This window comes from Chrysochloris asiatica, unplaced genomic scaffold (genome assembly GCF_000296735.1).
Source record: "Chrysochloris asiatica unplaced genomic scaffold, ChrAsi1.0 scaffold00145, whole genome shotgun sequence".
In the NCBI taxonomy this organism is placed as follows: Eukaryota; Metazoa; Chordata; class Mammalia; order Afrosoricida; family Chrysochloridae; genus Chrysochloris; species Chrysochloris asiatica.
The window spans coordinates 529,502-548,786 of record NW_006408663.1 but is presented as its reverse complement, the minus strand read 5'-3'; the positions used below and the strand labels follow the sequence as shown (position 1 = coordinate 548,786).

At 38.9% G+C, this 19,285-nt stretch overlaps 1 protein-coding gene across 1 annotated transcript in view; it reads right to left on the bottom strand.

The window, feature by feature from the left end:
* MSH3 (mutS homolog 3) overlaps nt 1-19,285 on the bottom strand; it is a 280,941-nt gene that overhangs the window by 12,452 nt on the left and 249,204 nt on the right. The window contains exons 21-22 of the mRNA XM_006870606.1: nt 16,732-16,918; nt 11,967-12,096 (exon numbers count right to left, since the gene is read on the bottom strand). Of these exons, the coding sequence (XP_006870668.1) occupies nt 11,967-12,096; nt 16,732-16,918 (317 nt within the window). The remainder of the gene's footprint in view (nt 1-11,966; nt 12,097-16,731; nt 16,919-19,285) is intronic.

Below are 19,285 nucleotides of genomic sequence, written 5' to 3'. Positions count from 1 at the left end.
GCATCTATGTTCATGAGGGATATTGGTCTATAATTTTCATTCTTAGTGCGGTCCTTCCCTGGTTTTGGTATGAGGGTTATGCTTGCTTTATAGACTATATTAGGGAGTTTTCCATCTTAGTCTATATTCTGGATTAAATTGAGCAGAACTGGTGACAGCACTTCTCTGGATGTTTGGTAAAACTTACTAGTGAAGCCATCTGGACCTGGACTTCTATTTGGTTGGGAATTTTTTGATGACCTGGTCAATTTCTTCCTTTTTTATAGGTCTGTTCAAGTTTTCTACTTCACTCTGTGTAGGTTAGGTAGGCCGTGCTTTCCTAAAAATGTATCCATCTCCTCTAGGTTTTCAAATTTATTGGAGTACAACTCTTCATAATATTCTGTTATTATCACTTTTATTTCTATTGGTTTTGTTGTGACATCCCAGGTGATTTCTTATGCGTGTTATTTGTGTCTTCTCCATCTTTTCTTTTGTTAGGTTTGCCAATGGTTTGTCGATTTTATTAATTCTTTCAAAGAACCAGCTTCTTGTCCTGTTGATTCTATCTATAGTTTTTTTTGTTTTCTATCTCGTTTATTTCTGCTCTAATCTTTTATTATTTCTTTTCTTTTGTTGACTGTAGGTTTACTTTGCTGATCTGTTTCTAGTTGTTGGAGATGTTGTGTTAACGTGTTGATTTTGGTTCTTTCTTCTTTTAGGATGTGTGCATTTATTGCAATAAACTGTCCTCTTAGCACTGCTTTTGCCGTGTCCCAAAGATTATGGCATGTTGTGTTTTCATTCTCACTTGTTTCTAGGAACTTTGTGACTTCACATTTTATTTCTTCTACTACCCAGTTGCTTTTCAGCAGGGTGTTTTCAGTTCCTATGTATTTGACTTTATTTCCTTGATCTTTCAATTGCTGATTTTTAATTTGATAGCATTGTGGTCTGAGAAGATGCCCTGTAGTATTTTGATGTTTGTAAATTTATGGAGGCTTGTTTTGTGGCCTAACACATGGTCTATTTGGAGAATGTTCCATGCGCACTAGGAAAAAAATGTGTGTTGTGCTCTTGTTGGGTTGAATGCTCTGTACACATCTATGAGGTCCAGTTGGCTGATTGCATTATTTAGTTCCTCTGTGTCTTTGTTCAATTTCTTTCTGGTTGTTGTGTCCATTTTCGAAAGTGGTGTATTAAAATCACCCACTATTATTTTAGATTCGCCTATCTCTTTCTTCAAATCTACTAGCGTTTGCTTTATATAATTTGGAGCTTTTCATTGGAAGCATAGATATTTATTAAGATTATGTCATCTTATTCAATTGTCCCTTTAATCATGAGATAATGTCCATCTTCATTATTTTGCTGGTTTTTGCCTTAAAGTCTATTTTATCATAGATTAGTATTGCCACTCCTGCTCGATTTTTATTGCAATTAGGTTGGTATATTTTTTCCCATTCTTTGACTTTTAGTCTGTTTTAGTCTTTGTGTGTAAGGTGTGTCTCTTTCAGACAGCATATTGAAGGATCTTGTTTTCTTATCCATTCTGCCACTCTCCGTCCCTTAACTAGTGTATTTAATCTGTTTACATTCAGTGTAATTATCAACAGGTATAGATTAATTGCTGTCATTATGTGTTTGTTTGTGTGTGAAGCTGCTCATATCTTTGTTCTGCATGTCTTCCTGAGCTGAGTTCATGATTTTTGTGTTCTTTCTTGCGATTTTCCTCATAGTTTTAATGTTTCCATGTTCTTCTTGGATTTTCATTTTCTTGGCATGTTGTGAAGTATTAATTTTCTTTGAGGTTACCTTATATCCCATGAACTTTTCCCTCCATTTAATATAGTCTATTTTATCCTGTAATGTATCTGATTTTCTCACCACCTGGATCTCTATTCCCACGTGTTTATCTTCTTTCACATTGTAATTATTTTGATCATCGACTGACCTTCCAGATCCTCTGAATTTGTTCTTATAGTTTTGTTCTATTCTAGACTCTTCCATTTGTCGATTTGAGTTCCTGGTTGGTGCTGTTACATATGTCAACCTCCGGTTGTTGTCTGTTCTTGCTGGTTCTCAGTTCTCAGAACTCCCTTTAGGGTGTTTTGCAGCCCAGGATTGGTTTTGGAAAAATCCTTTAGAGGGTGTGTTTATCCTGGAATGTTTTGATTACATCATCATCATCATCATCATATTTGATTGACAGTGCAGGGTAGAGGATTCTTAGTTGGCAGTTTTTTTTCTTTCAGAGTTTTATATATGTCTCCCCATTGCCTTCTTGCCTGCATAGTTTCTGCTGAGAGATCAGAGCTTAATCTGATTTGCTTGCCTTTGTATATAACACTTATTCTTTCCCTAGCTGCTTTCAGGAGTGTCTCCTTACCTTTGATTTTGGAGAGCCTGATTATGATATGTCTTGGAATATTTTCTTTTGGGATCTATTCTTCCTGAGGTTCTTTGAGCTTCTTGAATGCTGATCTTTTCATTTTTCAGGATGTTAGGGATTTTCTTCCAGCAGCTCTTCTAACTATCTGCTCTGTGGACTTGTTTTATTTTTCCTATTCCAGAATGCCGATAATTCTTAAATTATTCCTTTTCATTTTGCCCAACATGAATCTTAGGCCTTATTCAGATTTTTAAAATCCTTTTCTGTGCTTTTTCTTCTATCTTAGTAATGTTGAGAGATCTATCTTCTAGCTCACTAATTCATGCTTCCACCTCTTCAATTCTATCCCTTTGCCCTTTTAGTGTATTGCTCATTTCTGATATTCTATTATTAATCATTTGGACCTCTTTTTGTAGGTTTGAATGGTTTCCAATGCTGTATCTATCTTATTTGATTGTTTGGTAGTGCTTTCTTGACTTCTTATTTTTCTCAACTCTGTTGTAAAATGTTTTGATACATTTTATAATTATTGTTCTCAATTCTTTCTAAGGCATTTCCAAAGCCTTCCCTCCTTCCAGTATGGAGTGTAGGTCTCCCTTCAGGTCATTTGTCTCAGTCACTTTATCTTGTTTCTGGACATGTGCTGATATGGTCATATGTTTCTGGTTTTGGGACATATTCAGTAGTTATCTGTGGCTTTAATATTTAAATGAGTGTGTGTTTTGATATTTTTTATGCTTTCTGACTGCCTCCAGGTAGATATGATCAAGAGATGGGCTTCCCTTTTCACTATTCTTATTACTTGACTCAGAATAACTGTCACATGTGTTGGCTGCTTACCTGTTGCATGCAGCTGGTATTGGTATTGGTTGTAGAATTTTATAGTGTGTGATTATACCTTGACTATATGGCAGCAATTGCTGTCTCTTTTTGGGTAATATAGGTAGAGAAACAGCTTCCTAAATGTAAAAAGGGGGCCAAAAAAAAAAACCAGCAACAGCAAAAAAGACAGACTGAATACTACAGTCTATAATCACAGAAAAGAGAGCAAAAAAAGAAAAAAATCTGTAGGCTAACGTGTATGACTTTAATATTCTTTTTCAGCTTCTTGTCTTCAAGGCTGCCTGAGAAATTTCAAGATGTCACTGTTGGTGATTATGATGTATGTAATTCAGGATTTAATTTTTGGCCTGTTTTGTTTTTAGTCCGTGTCTCTCTTGCTCCACAACCCTTGTTCTAACCTTTTTCCTAGTGATAAATAGTTCAAGGCTAGCTGTGGCCATTTTCTGCTGCTGTTCAGTTTTAAGTGGAAAGTGTTCCTTTAAAATTATGAGGAGATCTGTGTGCATATGTAGCAGAACCCTCCAGGCTGGGGAGATGTGTTCTCACTCAGGCACCCCCTCTAGTCACCAGAATGGAGGTGTGCAGACAATGAGAGACCAATAACAGATACAAAAAAAAAAAAAGAATGTCCACACTTTATCTCAGAGGTTCCGCCAGGAGTCAGGAGGTGTGGGTTCTGATTCTTCTCCTCTCAGTCTTGCCCAAGTTGGCGGCTCCGGCTCCAGGGGTCTCTGAGCCTGGCGAATTTGAAACCTTGAGATTTCTTATTTCCGTTACAAATTCCACTGGCTATAAGCCTTCAAACATTCTAAATATTCCTATATATGTGGTTCAGATTTCTGGACCTGTCCCCTGAACCTGTTTCATCCAGTGTTCTGTGTCACTGCTGCTGGAGCTCCTCACTGCACCTCTCTGTGGCTTCTGTCTTGAGCACTCTCACTTCCTTGATTGCTTGTTCTGAGGGAGTCAGTTCATGTGGAAGGAAATTGGTATCTCTAACTAACAGTGAGCAGGGCCTAAGGTGAGTGAGCTTGGAAGCAGGCATTCTGAAGCTTGTCAATGACTGTGTGAATGGGTTTAGAAATGGATCACCCCATTGAGGCTTGAAGTGACTGCTGTCCTAACCAGTACCTTGATCTCAAGTCTGTAAGAGATCCTGAGCTAGAGGTATCCCATAAGCTACTCTATGAGATAATGAATGCTTGTTGTTTTAAGCTGCCAGGTTTGGGGGGTAATTTGTTACAGCTACAGATTAAAGGTCCTCTCACCCCAAGTTGAAGGAACTCTGAATCTCATACTTACAGCCCTATGCAGGGTTGATTGAAAACTCACAGAGACTGGAACACAGTCCAGCTTCTTCATCTCTGCCCAGACCTGCCCTCAGGTGTTGACTCTGAGAGCAGCCTCCAGTAAACCTCTTGTGTATAAACCTGGGTGTCTGTTTCCTAGGGAACTCAGCCTGTGACACACATGGACACATGAATCTGTTGCTCTTGTTGTGGTTAAGTACCATCGAGTCGTTTCCAACTCAGGGTTTCCAAGGAACAGCTGATGGGTTTGAACTTCAGACCCTGTGGCTTGCAGTCTAGTGCTGATCCTACAGCGCCATAACAGGAACCCACAAACATGAATTAAGAGCTTTTATAGAATAGAAAGGAGTCCTAGTGGTGCAATGGTTAAGCACTCAGCTGCTAACCAAAAATTCAGTGGTTAGAATCCAGCTGCTCCACAGGAAGAAAAGGTCTTGTGATCTGCTCCAATAGAGATCAAAAAACAAAAGCCCCAAATCCCAACATGTTGCTAACATGATTCCTCTTCGTAGTGATCCTACAGGACAGAGTACAACCCCAGAGAGTCTCCAAAACAGTCATCTTCCTGGAAGCAGATAGCCACACCTTTCTGTGCAGAGCAGCTGCTGGATTCAAACCTGACTTTTAGGTTGGCAGCTGAGCGCGTAATCAATGTGATACCAGGGCTCCTTACTAGTAAAGATTTCAGCCAGGACACTTACGGAACTAGGAATCCCCAGGGCTACTCTGGCCTATAAAATCACTATGAATTGGATTCCACTAGTAGGCACACAACAAACAACAAAGGCTTGTAATAATACTATGAAGTGTAATAATACTATGAAAATACTACATACAGTTTAATCTTTGATAAATCTACACCTCAGGATCCTGTAGCATTTATGTAGCTTTATTATAAAATTCAATATGTTTGGCAAAAATATCCATGATGAATCAGATTTACAATGATTTCTGAGATTCTAATAAATTTATTTTATGTTTATCAAGGATTTTGCTTCACACATTATTTCTTTTGATAAACGTGCATGCTTTTATTCTTTTTTCAGCTAACAGCTAAAAGCCCAAAGACAGAATACAACAGAGAACAAGGATAATGGAATTTTCCTTCATCTCTTTCTGAAAGAATTCAGCAACAGACAAATAATACCCTTCTAATGGTGGGTGCTAGAAGTGGGAGGTGAAAAGAATGCTGATGTTCTCAGGAATACATAGATTAAAACTCTCCATTACAAAGCACTAAGAATACCTTTTGCCTTCATATAAAACTTAAGGAACACAAAGTAAGTAAGGAAGTGGGTGGAAATAGATTAGGGAAGAGGCAATATCGACACCAGTGCCTACAAACTGGATAATTTTTTGTTACTCTTTGATGCTCACAAGAACAAGAGTGAAGGAAGCATTAGTAAGCAATCAAAATAGCAAACTCTTTTAATTGTTGTTGTTGTTGTTGTTAGGTGCCATCGAGTTGGTACCGACTCATAGTGACCCTATGCACAACAGAACGAAACACTGCCCGATCCTGGGCCAACCTCACAATTGTTACCACGCTTGAGTCCACTGATGCTGCCAACCTCACAATTGTTACCATGCTTGAGTCCATTGATGCTGCCAACTTGGCCAATCCATCTCACTGGGGGTCTCCCTCTTTTTTTCTGACCTTCCACCTTACCAAACATGATATCCTTCTCCAGCAACTGGTCCCTCCTGACAATATGTCCAAAGTATGAGAGACAAAGTTTCGCCATTCTGGCCTCTAAGGAGCACTCTGGCTGCATTTCTTCCAACACAGATCTGTTGGTTCTTTTGGCAGCCCATGGCACTTTCTATATTCTCCTCCAACAACATAACTCAAATGCATCGATTCTTCAACAGTCTTCCTTATTCACTGTCCAGTTTTCGTATACATATGAGGTTACTGAAAATACCATGGCTTGGGTCAGGCACACCTTAGTCCTCAAGCTGACATTTTTGCTCTTCAACACTTTAAGAAAAGGTCTTGTGCAGCAGATTTGCCTAATGCAATATATCATTTGATTTCTTGACTGCTTTTTTCATGAGTGTTGATAGTTGATCCAAGAAGAATGAAGTCCTTGACAACTTCAATCTTTTCTCCACTGATAAGAATGCTGTTTATTTATTGGTCCAGTGGTAAGGATTTTTGTTTTCTTTACACTGAGATGCAATTCATACCAAAGGCTGTGCTCTTTGATCTTCATCAGTAAATATTTTAAGTCCTCTTCACTTTCAGCAAGCAAGGTTGTATTATCTGCATATCACAGGTTGTTAATGAGTCTTCCTGCAATCCTGATGCCAGGACTAAAAAATGGTCTTTATTACTTCAACTGGTTTGCTGTTGTTGTTAACTGCAATCGAGTCGGTTCCAGCTCATATCGACCTTGTATACGGTTTCTGAGGAGCAGCTGGTGAGCTTGAACCGCAGACTTTGTAGTTCAAACTGACCTTGCAGTTCAGCGTGTTACCCACAGTGCCACAGCCCTAACTAATCTCCTGATCTTTAGCCTCTGCACTGTAATCTATCCTACATGCTTGTCTTTATAAAAAATGAATTACTTATCCATCTGTTTATTCTTCTACCCATTCATCCATCGGCCCACCTACCCATGCATGCAGGCATCCAGCCAGCCATACAACATTTTACACTGTTGTTATTAGGTGCTGTCCAGTCACCTCTGATCACAGTGTCCCTATGCACAACAGAACTACACACTGCCCGGTTCTGTGCCTAGTAAAATTTACTTGAGTGTGATATTAATGATACTGTTCAATAATTTCAGCATTTCCTAGGGTCACCTTTTTTTGGAAGTGGCACAGACATGGACCAGGTAGCTGTCTTCCAGTTTTCTTGGTATCACCAACTGAGTGTCTCCAGCAATGCATGTGTTTGCTGAACCATTTCTCTTTGAATTTCATCAGTTCATCAATTCTGGAGACTTGTGTTTTGCCAATGCCTTCAGTGCAGCTTGGACTTCTTTCTTTAATACCATAGGTTCTTGATCATATACTAATTCTTGAAAAAGTTAAACATAAACCAATTCTTTTTTTGGTACAGTGACTTTGTGCTTTCTTCCACTTCCTTTGGATACTTTCTGCATCATTCAATATTTCACCCTGAATGTTTTCTTTAGTTCCTTCAGCTTGAGATAAGCTACCAGTTCCTCCCTTATTGTGAGCCTGAACCACCGACCTTGCAGTTTAAATGACTTTGTTGTCTGACGCATTAGCCCACAGCAGTACACCAGGACTCCGACAATAATAGATCCTGATTAATCCAGGTCAATCAAGGTCATTCCTGCCATCCCTGCTTCTCAGAAGTGGTTTAAAAGTAAGCATGTGACTCAATACTGATAATGACATGGAGCAATAATATGATAATGGGCATCTGAGAAAGGCTTCTGCACTCCTCTAACAAAGAAATGCTGGTTTCTTTTCTTCCTTTGGATAGTGTCATTTCTGGATATAATGCCTGAAGAGCTTTCTTGCCACAAACCTTATGAATAAGCAGAAGGACAGGAAGGAAGAGCCTGAGGAATTGCAATGAGAAGGCGCTGTAGCACACTCTTCCTCTAAGGGCCCTGCACGTATTATAACACACACACTCCCCTACTCCTAACTTACCAACTATCTTGTTATCACACATTTCCCACTTATAGTCACAGTAAGAAACATACTATTTGACTCTTCTGCACATTAATGATATACATCTGGGAGTAACAAACACAATGGTGTGAGAAGACAGTAATGCTGGCTATGAAGGATAAGGTTATGTATCAACTTAGTGGGGCCCTGGTCCTCAGCGGTTTGGCAGCTATGTAAGGATGGCGTCATCCTCCATTCTGTGATCTGATATGGTCACCCACCATTTTTGTGTAACATCAATCTTTGCATAATGACTTGGCCTTTGGGGAAGAAAACATGTTCTTAAGTGAGGATACATATATATATATATGAGCTTCAAAAAAATCCATGGAAAATTACATTATCTTTTCATTCTATTTTTTTCACAACCTTTTTGAGGTCGCCTCATATATATGTGCATGCATGAGTGTGTGTGTATACATACATTAAATATGGAGTCCTTGTGTGGTACTATAGGATCAGCACTGGACTGCTAACCACAAGGTCAGTAGTTCAAACCCACCAGCACCTCATAAGAAATCCTATATAGGGTCGCTATAAGTTGGACTGACTTGACAGGACTGAACAACAACATAGTTGTACATTTAATTTATTATTTATATATTTTACTATATGGCATTGTGGGTTAATGCGCTAGACTACAAAGTCAGTTTGAACTGCAAGGTCGGTGGTTCAAGCTCAGCAGCTGCTCCTTGGAAACCCTATACAGGGTCTCAATGGGTCAGAACTGACTAGATGGCACTTAACAACAAAACAACAATAGTGAAAATAGAGTCCTGATATAGCACTATAGGATAAACACTAGACTGGTAACCTTAAGGTTGGTGGTTCAAACCCACTAGCTGTCACTCAGAAACTCTATAAGGGTTGCTATGTGTTGGAACAGACTGGACAGCAGTTAACAATGACAACAATATTCAAAACAATAAACTGGAATGAAACAGAAAAAAATGTGAAAACAACTATATTGTGAAGACAGAGGAAGGAAAAAGATATATGAGAGGCCAAAGACTGCCTTCTAACACACTGAGAAGCCCACCAATTCTCAAGCTGAATGACTCAAGAGACAGAAGAAAGTGCAGACTATTTAAAATAGAGAAGAAACAAAGGAACAGTGGAAGTTGTTGCCTTGGGATTGGGGTGGAGAGAGAGGGTATGGAAAGAGGAAAGAAGCTAGAAGACTGGTGCCTGCTAGCACAAGCCTTTTAGCATCACTTTGTTTTTAAAATTATGGTCATGGATAAAAATTTAAATCCATAAAATAAAATGCCAGAAAATTTAAGGAGACAGTAGTCAGTTCACATCAAATACCTAGTAGCATGGATGACTCCCATTCCCTGTTGGTGAACTTTATTCTGTTTGTCACACTGGGCTTTAGTTTATGAGTCTTCTCCTACCACTCTGGATGGAGACAAGTAGATACAGAAATGCTTCTATTAGGGAATTTATGATGTGCTTTGAAACAGCATGGTGGTGACAGGCAGGAATTGCCTAATGTTATATTTATCTGAGGTCCAGCGCTTTGTTTTATTTGGGCCACTCGCCTGATTTCTTTTTCATCTCCATCCTTATTACTTTTGCAAAATAAAATGTGGACTCAGGAGTGTGTTGGATAATGGGTTTTCCATTGTAGCTCATCAGCTGGGCAAAAGTCACTGGCCCATGACTGTAGCTTAAAGAAATTACTACTGAATAAGAGAAAAATGATGCTAAAGCTTACTACATTACGTGTGGCACATGAACTTACTTCTATTGGCTGACGGTGTTCTTTTTCATGAAAGGGTTCATTTCTGTGTGCACTGTAGAATAAATACTGTGCCACAGGGTCAGTTTGAACCACAAGGTTGGCAGTTCAAACTCACCAGCTGCTCCTTGGAAACGCTATAAGGATCACTATGAGTCAAACTGAGTTGACAGAATTTAGCAACAATAACACCAGTAGCAAGTGGAAAGGCTAAGAAAATATCACTGATCCTATACTTACCAATTTACCTCTCTGAGGCTATTTTTGTGTGAAATTACAATAAAACATATAAAGTATCCAGTATAGTATAAGGCCTTTTTTCAATGAATGTCATGGAATACCCATTTTTTACATTGTTATCCATAGTTGGTTATGATCCATAGTTTAATGTGTTTGCATATGTCTTTAGTTAAGATCCATCTGAGGTCAACAATAATGTCCCCGGTACCATGTCATCTTCTAAATTTGGCTTGAATTTCTGGCAGCTCTTTGTACCATTGCAAACATTTTTGAATGAGCTTCAGAAAAATTTTTGCTTCCATGTTATATTAACGTTACTATACAATGATTTCCACACTCCATTGGAATGGCACAATTAGGAATATGAATGTCTTCCAATTGGTTGGCCAGGTAGCTGTCTTCCAAATTTCTTAAAATAGACGAGTGAGGGCCACTAGCACTGTATCAGTTTGTTGAAACATTTCAACTTGTGTTCTGTCAATTCTTGTAGCCTTGTTGGGGTTTTTTGTCAATGTTTTCAGTGCAGCTTGAACTTCTTCCTTTAGTACCATTGGCAAATGATCATATACCACCTCTTGAATGGTTGGCCATCAACCAATCCTTTTTGGTACAGTCATTGTGTGTATTGCTTCCATCTTCGTTTTCAATTTTTGCATTCCAATCACAAGAAATTATCAATGCATCCTGATGACATGTTTGATCAATTCAGACTACAGAAGTTGGTAGAATTCTTCAATTTCAATCATCACTTATACTGGTTGATGTATAAATCTCTAATACAGTGGTATTGACTGGTATTCCTTATATGCTTATGGATATTATCCTACCATAGAGAGTATTAAACTTCAAGATGGTTTTTTGAAATGCCATGCCATTCCTCTTCAATTTGTCATTCTGGCATAATAAATAATTGTCTGATTCAAAATGGCCAAGTCCATTTCAGCTCAATAATGCCTAGGATATCGATCTTTATGCTTTCCATTTCCTTTTTCATGGCTTCCAATTTTCCCAGAATCATATGGCCCTTTTTGTTGTTAAGTACTGTTGAGTTGGTCCCAACTCATAGTGACTCTATATAGGGTTTCCTAGGGGCAGAAGGAGCTCTGGTAGCGGAGTGGTTATGAATCGGGCTGCGAACCTTAAGGTTAGCGGTTCGAAACTACCAGCCGCTCCGTGGGAGAAAGATGAGGCTTTCTACTCCCGTAAAGATTTACACCCTCGGAAACCCTGTACAGGGTTGCTATGGGTCGGAACCGACTCGACGGCACTTAACAACAACAACAGGGGCACTTGGTGGGTTTGAACTGATGATCTTATGGTTCACAATCCTAAGTAACAAATAATTAAAGTGTCATGATATTTTGGGAAATAAATATATTTGGCATTTTGAAAGCTGCCTAATAATGCTCTGCATTAGAGAGTCAGGGTATCTTTGCTGAGATGTATCATGTAAGAATGTACGACACTCATGGGTTAAGCATTGGGCTGCTCACCCACAAGAATGTATGGCACTAGAGAAAAACCTGTGTCCTTTCTATCCTATTCTTGTTTTGTTGTGTTTTTTTTAAATGTTGCCATTCCAAATGGATAAGGAAGACCAGAAAAGAACTCAGAGAGCCAAGCATAAATGCAAATTCCACCTGACTCTAAGTTTAGAGAAAATTAATCTAGACAAACATTATTTCTGACATTCACAACTGTTATTACTAATAAGTAATATGTTCATGTACCTATAAACTTCAGATTATCCAACATGAAACCCAGCAGCATTCTAGTTACACAACCGTAGAGCTATTCATACCTGGGTCCTGTTTGCTTTCAACTTCACTGACCAAGAATCCCATGTGATAATTTCCCACCTGTTGTGAATAACTTTTTTCTAGTTCACAAACTGATGGATAATGAGTGACAAACAGGGTCAAGGATTTCACCTAAAACAAACAAACAAAAATACAATAAACAAGCATTTATTTTTAAATGTTATTTTATTTATAACTTCCCCCAACTATCTATTTTGAAAACAAAATCCCCAAATTCTTAAGATACAAGAATAGTACAATGAGCATCCACACACTCTTTACTTAGAAATCAATTGTTAATATCTTGCCATAGTTTCCCTTTAGCCTCTATACATATACACACAGACACCCACACACACTTTTTCCTGACCCATCTGAGAATTAGTGTAGACATCAAAACACTTCACCCCTAGATACTTAAGTTTTAGTCTTCTACGAACAAGACATCCCCTTAACTAATCCGAATAAAATCACAACACTGAAGAAATTTAGCGCTGACATCATATTACTATTATCTAATTGTTGTTGTTTTGTTAAGTGCCGTCGAGTCGATTCTGACCCATAGCAACCCTGTATAGGGTTTCCAATGAGCAGCTGGTGAACTTGAACCACCAACGTTGCAGTTCAAATAACTTTTCAGTCTGATGCAGTAGCCCATAGTGCCACACCAGGCCAGTCCGTATTTAAATGTCTCAACTGTTCCAATAATGTTCTTTAGAACATTTCTTCAAAATCAAGTATCATGTCTCTTTAGTTTCCATCTACCTTGAAGAGTTCTCCAGTCTTTTCATTTTGTCCTTTAAGACATTAACATTTTTGAAACATCTAGGATAGTAGTTTAAGGAACTCTGGTAATATAGTGGGTTACAAGTTGGGCTTGTAACCATAAGATCAGTAGTTCAAATCTGCCAGCCACTCCATGGGAGGAAGATGAAGCTTTCAGGAGTTCTGGTGTGGTGCTATAGGATAAGCACTGGTCTGCTAACCACAGGTCAGCAGTTCAAACCCACCAGCTCCTCCTCGGAAACCCTATGCAGGGTTATTATGAGCTGGAACTGACTCGAGATGGCACTTGACAACAACAACCAAGATTTACAGCCTTGGAAACCCTATATAGGGTCACTGTGAGTTATAATCAACTTGATAGCATACCACCACCACCACCAGATAGTTATTTTGTAGAGTATTCTGCATTCTGTCCTCAGGTAAATGCTGCCCTTTTGCTCTCAAATGGTTGGCCAGTCTACGGTGTGCAGACCTCACTAGTGTTGTTGTCTCCACTATATACCTATTTATATCTTGACTGAAAATTGAGCTACAGGGTGAGGGAGCTGAAGGGTAACCAAGGGCCATAGTCTTGGTGTTCCCTCAACCTGTATCTGACCAGTAAGCCTGGTCATTTTCATAATTTTGAGCTTTGTACCAGATTTCCCCCCACTCTATCGAGGACCTCCTAATATGATCCCTTTCAGAGTACTTGGTAGCTGTAACCAGGTCCCATCTAGATTTTCTGGTCTCAGGGTTGTGAACACTAATGCCACATAGCCCATTAGTTCACTTGTCTAATTATTTCCAAGCTTTTTAAATTGTCATCACTGTTCGTTCCTCTGGACATAGAGAGGCCAATAATTGTACTTAGATGTTGCTCATGAACTTTTTTTTTTTTTTTTTGCTCATGAACTTTTAAGATCCTAGTTGCTACTCAGCAAAGTAGAACTGGAATACTGTCTTTGTAGATTATGTTAGGCCAATTTTCTAGGGTGCCCCCAAGACTAAGGTGTCTGGTAATGTCTAAGAAATTTTCACATTTTATCCCCTGTATGCTCCACCAAATTCATGGTTATATTTGCAACAAAGGTAAATATTTATGTATGCGTATCCTCTGACAGACCTTTATATATGTAGGGGTATACTCTCACTCTCCATCCTACACCCATTCAGCCTGGGTTCTACCCATCATGCATCTACCCATCCATCACTGTTACTGCAGGATTGTGTATACAATAGTACTGAACTGTTTCCTTGAAATCTTGTATTCATGTCTCCCCTGCCTTTATTATTCTTCTGCCTACTTCCCTCTTATTACATATTGCCTTCCCCATCATCCAAGTTGACACATGCCTACCCTCTCATCAGTGAATTACTTCCCCTTCCCTCCCACCCCTGGTAACCATCAAAGAACGTTTCTTTTAGTGTGAAAACGTTTTCTTGATTTTTTACAGCAGTGGTCTTTTGTGACTTACTAATGATCCTCAGCATAATGACCTCCAGGTTTATCTATGTTTGAGGTGTTTCTCAGATTCATTATTCTTCAATGTTGCATAGTATTCCACTGAGTGTATATACCAAAGCTTGTTTATCCATTCTTCCACTTACGGGCATTTAGGAGAATTCTTTTTGACTACTTACTTCTAACAAATTTTATCTAAAAATAACACTTTTTTCCATTAACATTTAAAATATTCAAAAATTATTATATAGTGTTGTTGTTAAGCACCATCAAGTTGATTTTGAATGAGGTTTCCAAGGAGTGGCTGGTGGGTTTGAACTGCCAACCTTGTGGTTAGCAACCCAGTGCTGATTCTACAGTGCCGCATCAGGATGTAGTAGAAGCAATGTAAACAGAGATGACAAATTAAATTTGCTCCTGAAAGTCCTAAGTGAATTGCTTAAATATCATATGAATGCTTTTGGTATCTAGCCTCCAAGATGGCACCAAAGATTCTCTTCCCAGTATTCATGCCATTCAGTCATCTCAAGCTGGCCCTGTGTGTCAGCAGAATGGCAATGACAGCACAAACCTAGGAGGCTAAGTCATTAACCGCACTGCTGCCTCTACCTTAGCCTCTTGGATTGCTTGCTCTGTGAGGACAGTCAAGCAGTCCTGTGGAGAAGTTCAGATGGATAAGATCTGAGGCCACTGCCCAGAAGCCAATACCAATTTGCCAGCAGTGCCAATATGGGCACTGAGATTGGATCCTCCAATCTCAATCAAGACTTTAGAAGAAGACTGCAGCCCTATCTGACGACGCCAACCATATGGAGGTGCTTAGCCCAAACCACCCACCATACCACTCCCAAAGGGCTCACCTACAGAAACTGTAAGACATAATAAATTACTGTTGTTTTTGGCCACTAAATTTCAGGGTAATTTGTTAAGTAGTCATTTGTTGTTGTGCTGTGGAGTGGGTTCCGATTGATAGTGATTCTGTCTAGGGTTTCTGAGGAGCAGCTGGTGGGTTTGAATTGCGAACCTTGTAGTTTACAGTGCAGTGCTGATCTTACAGCGCCACACTAGGGGTCCTAAGCAGTCACAGGAGCTGATAAATTATTATATAATGGAGTCCCTGGGTAGCACAATGGTTAACATGCTTCATTGCTAACCAAAAGATTAGTGATTCCAGTCCACCCTGGAAGAAAAGGCCTGGAGATGTACCGAAAAATCAGTCACTGAAAACTTTCTAGAGCACAGTTCCACTGGGATGTATATGGGGTCGCTGTACTATTTAAAAAATTATATTCTAGAGAAAAATGAAATCAAAATCAAAGGTGGCCAGTTCCATCTTAAAATTTGTCCTGAAGTCTTAAATGAATATTTAAATTGTGTTTTAGATATAGCGAAGTAAGTTTACTGAAATTTCCTTGACATACAGTCTCTACAATTGAGTAGACAAGTTATTGAGCTGCATCGTTTTGCAAGTAACAGAGAATCCCTTTTACAATAAAGGAAGTACGCATTTTAAAGTAAGGAACATGTCATCATTAAGTGATCTAATTAAACACAAGGGTTGTTTCTTAAAGTTCATTATTTCCATTTTTTCCACAAACTTTTTGAAGTCCTCTCATAAATATTTAAACACACAAAACTGAGGTCTACATTCAATGAAAAGGGAATTTTATTTCATGTTGTACGTTTTTTGGGAAGAAATATAAGTTAAAAAACCAAAAAAAGCTCCACCGACTACATCCCTTGGGGCTTCAAAAAGTTCATGGAAAATTTCCAATATCTTTTAGTTCCATTTTTTGTGAACTTTTTGAAGCCCATTTGTGTTTAAGATAAGAGACTTGCTGTGGGGGGCAAATGAGGGGAGGGAGGTATAGAGAAAGGAAGACACAAAGAGAAGAGTAACAAAATTTTTAAAAAAAAGATGGAAGTAGAGACAAAATTCAGAGGCAGGTGATAAGAGGGAGAAGAAAGGGAAAGACCAAAATGGACAAAAACAGAGGGAGTAAGAAAGAGGGGATGGTTGATGCAGATATAAAGATGGAAAGTTTGACACAAAGAGATTTCATGCAGAGATGTTTAGATTTGTATGCAAAAAAAAAAGACAAAGGTACCAGAGAGTGATGTCATTCAAACAATCACAAAAGATGAGATTAAAGGCCTTTAAATTGAGATCTTGTAGGAAATTGATTCCACAGGGCAAAAATGTCACCATCTCCTTTTTGTTCTTTCCTCAAGGATTGGACGGTAAGTAGATTATGCCTGTTCTTGATTTAGAGCTTGTCAAGATTAGTTAGATAATGGCTTGGGTGAATATATTGCCATGGAGACCTTTATCCTGCAGACCATTTTGCTTCAGTAAAGAAAGGAAGACACATCCGAAATGTATAAGTATGACTTAGGAGCTCAGTGTATAGGACAATAATGATCAATTATAGGGATAGGGTGAATAACAACAAAAATAATTTTGAATATCTGGATAATGCATGGGAAGTATGTAGCATACATGAACAAAAAGGAAAAAAGGTAGCCAGGATACTTACATCTCTAATAAAATGCTCAAGTGTGGCATAAGCAATGGCAATTCCATCATGGGTGCTTGTCCCTCTTCCCAGTTCATCCAAGATAACCAAGGACTGTGACGTTGCTTTTTTAATTATTTCCGCTGTGTCGGTCAGTTCTTCCATAAAGGTACTCTGTCCTTTATATATATTGTCTGCAGCGCCCATCCTACAAATAAAATGAAGACACCTTAATTTTTCCTCTGAACTTTCTTATTAGAAAGCAAAACATCATTTTACAAACAATAAACATAAAAGACCCTATAAGGTTCTATATGGAGTCCTGGTGTGACACTGTAGAATAAGTGCTGGACTGCTAACCACAAGGTTGGTGGTTCAAACCCACCAGTCTCTCCTGGGAGACCCTATAGAGGGTCACTATGAAGTGAAACTGATTTGAAGGTTCTTAACAATAACAAGATGGATCAGCCAGGTGGCATCGTTGATGGCGTCAAGTGTGGCAGCGGTAGTGAGGTTGGCCCAGGATCGGACATTGTTTCTTTCTGCTGTGCATGGGGTCGCTATGAGTCAGTTCCGACTCAATGGCACCTGACAACAACAACAAAACAATAACAACAACAGGGTTCTATATATTTTGAGCCAATAAGAGCTGAAATGGTATTAAACAGAAGAAAACATGCTGAAGTAATAAGTGCCCAACATCATACTGCACCTTGTTGAGAAACTGAGTATTGGGCAGAGTTTCTGAAAAGAAGGGAAACCTTTAGTCCTGCCTTTTGTTTTCTGCCCATTCTAAGACAAACATTTGCTACTCACAAGGCAAAACAATGTGTCACTACGTCTAAAATCTATGAGTACAAAGAATTTGTACAATTAAAGTTTCTTCCATTGTTTCTTAAGAAGATTCCACATTGGCATTAAAGTACCACACATGAAATAATTTACTTATGCTAGATAAAACTTTCTACCTAGAATTCTAGATGTCTTATGATGGAGTCCTGGTGTGGTGCTGTGGGTTAATGCGTCAGACAGCAAAGCCATTTGAACTGCAATGTCAGTGATTCAAGCTCACCAGCTGCTCCTGGAAACCCTATACACAGTCACTATGGGTCGGAACCGGCTTGATGGCACTTAACAACAACAACAACAATGACCTTATACAGTAGCTAAAGCAGGTTCCCAAAGTGGACTTCATTGAACAGATGTTTCTATGGATGCCAATAAATGGGTCCAAAAGATTTAAGGGAGTTTTTTTGTTGTCAGTGGTCTTGTTAGTATTGTCAGATGCCAGTGAGATAGCTTCTGACTCAGAGAAACCCATGTGCTCTAGAACACAATGTCTATAGGGCCTTCTTGGCTGTAATCTTTATAGAAACAATTCGCTAGGCCTTTCTGCCATGGAGCCCTTGGGTGGGTTTGAATCGCCAACCTTTGGGTTAGTAGTCAACTGCAAATTGCTTACACAACCTAGGCTCCTTCTAAGTGTCCTTAGAGACTTTACTCTATTACACATTGGGTATTTTTTACAGAAGAGTCCAGTACACAGCAGGACCAACTGAAATTTTTCAGTGAGCACCTTGTGGCAATACTGTTCTACAGAATATTTTAGGGAAAAAGCTGATTTAGTCCATAAGGAAACTGAAAAGAAAGGGAAAAACTAGGCAATACTCAAAGTCAGGCTACTAAGTTAAGAGCAAAATTCCAAATTTAGATTTTCAATACACTAGTCAGTGGAATGTGGAAATCATCAGACAATCTGTTTGATATCCCATGTGAGTAAAGTTTTACTAAAGGTAATACAGAAATGGCTGCAAGCATACATTGACAGAGAACTTCCAAGCTGAGTCCAAGCTGGATTCAGAAGAGGACATGGAACAAGGGATATCATCACTGCTGCTGTCTGATGGATCTTGGCTGAAAGCAGAGACTATCAGAAAGATGTTTACCTGTTCTTTACTGACTACGCAAAGGTTTTCGATGGTGTGGATCATGACAAACTATGGACAACATTGCGAAGTATGAGTATTCTGGAACACTTCATTGTGCTCATGAGGAATCTGTACCTGGACCAAGAGGCAGTTGTTCGATCAGAACATGGGAAGACTGAATGGTTTAAAATTAAAAAAGGTGTGTGACAAGGTTGTATTCTTTCACCATACTTATTTAACCTGTATGCTGAGCAAATAGTATGAGAAGATGGGTTCTATGAAGAAAACGTGGCATCAGGATTGGAGGAAGACTCATTAATAACCTGAAATATGCAGACGATACAACCTTGCTTGCTAAAAGTGAAGAGGACTTAAAATGTTTACTGATGAAGATCAAAGAGCACAACCTTCAATATGGATTATTACATCTCAATGTAAAGAAAACAAAAATCTTCACCACTGGACCAATAAACAACATTCATAGCAAAGGAAGAAAGATTGAAGTTGTCAAGGACTTCATTCTTCTTGGATCAACTATCAATACTCACGGAAGCAGCAGTCAAGAAATCAAACGACGTATTGCATTAGGCAAATCTGCTGCACAAGACCTTTTTAAAGTGTTGAAAAGCAAAGATGTCAGCTTGAGG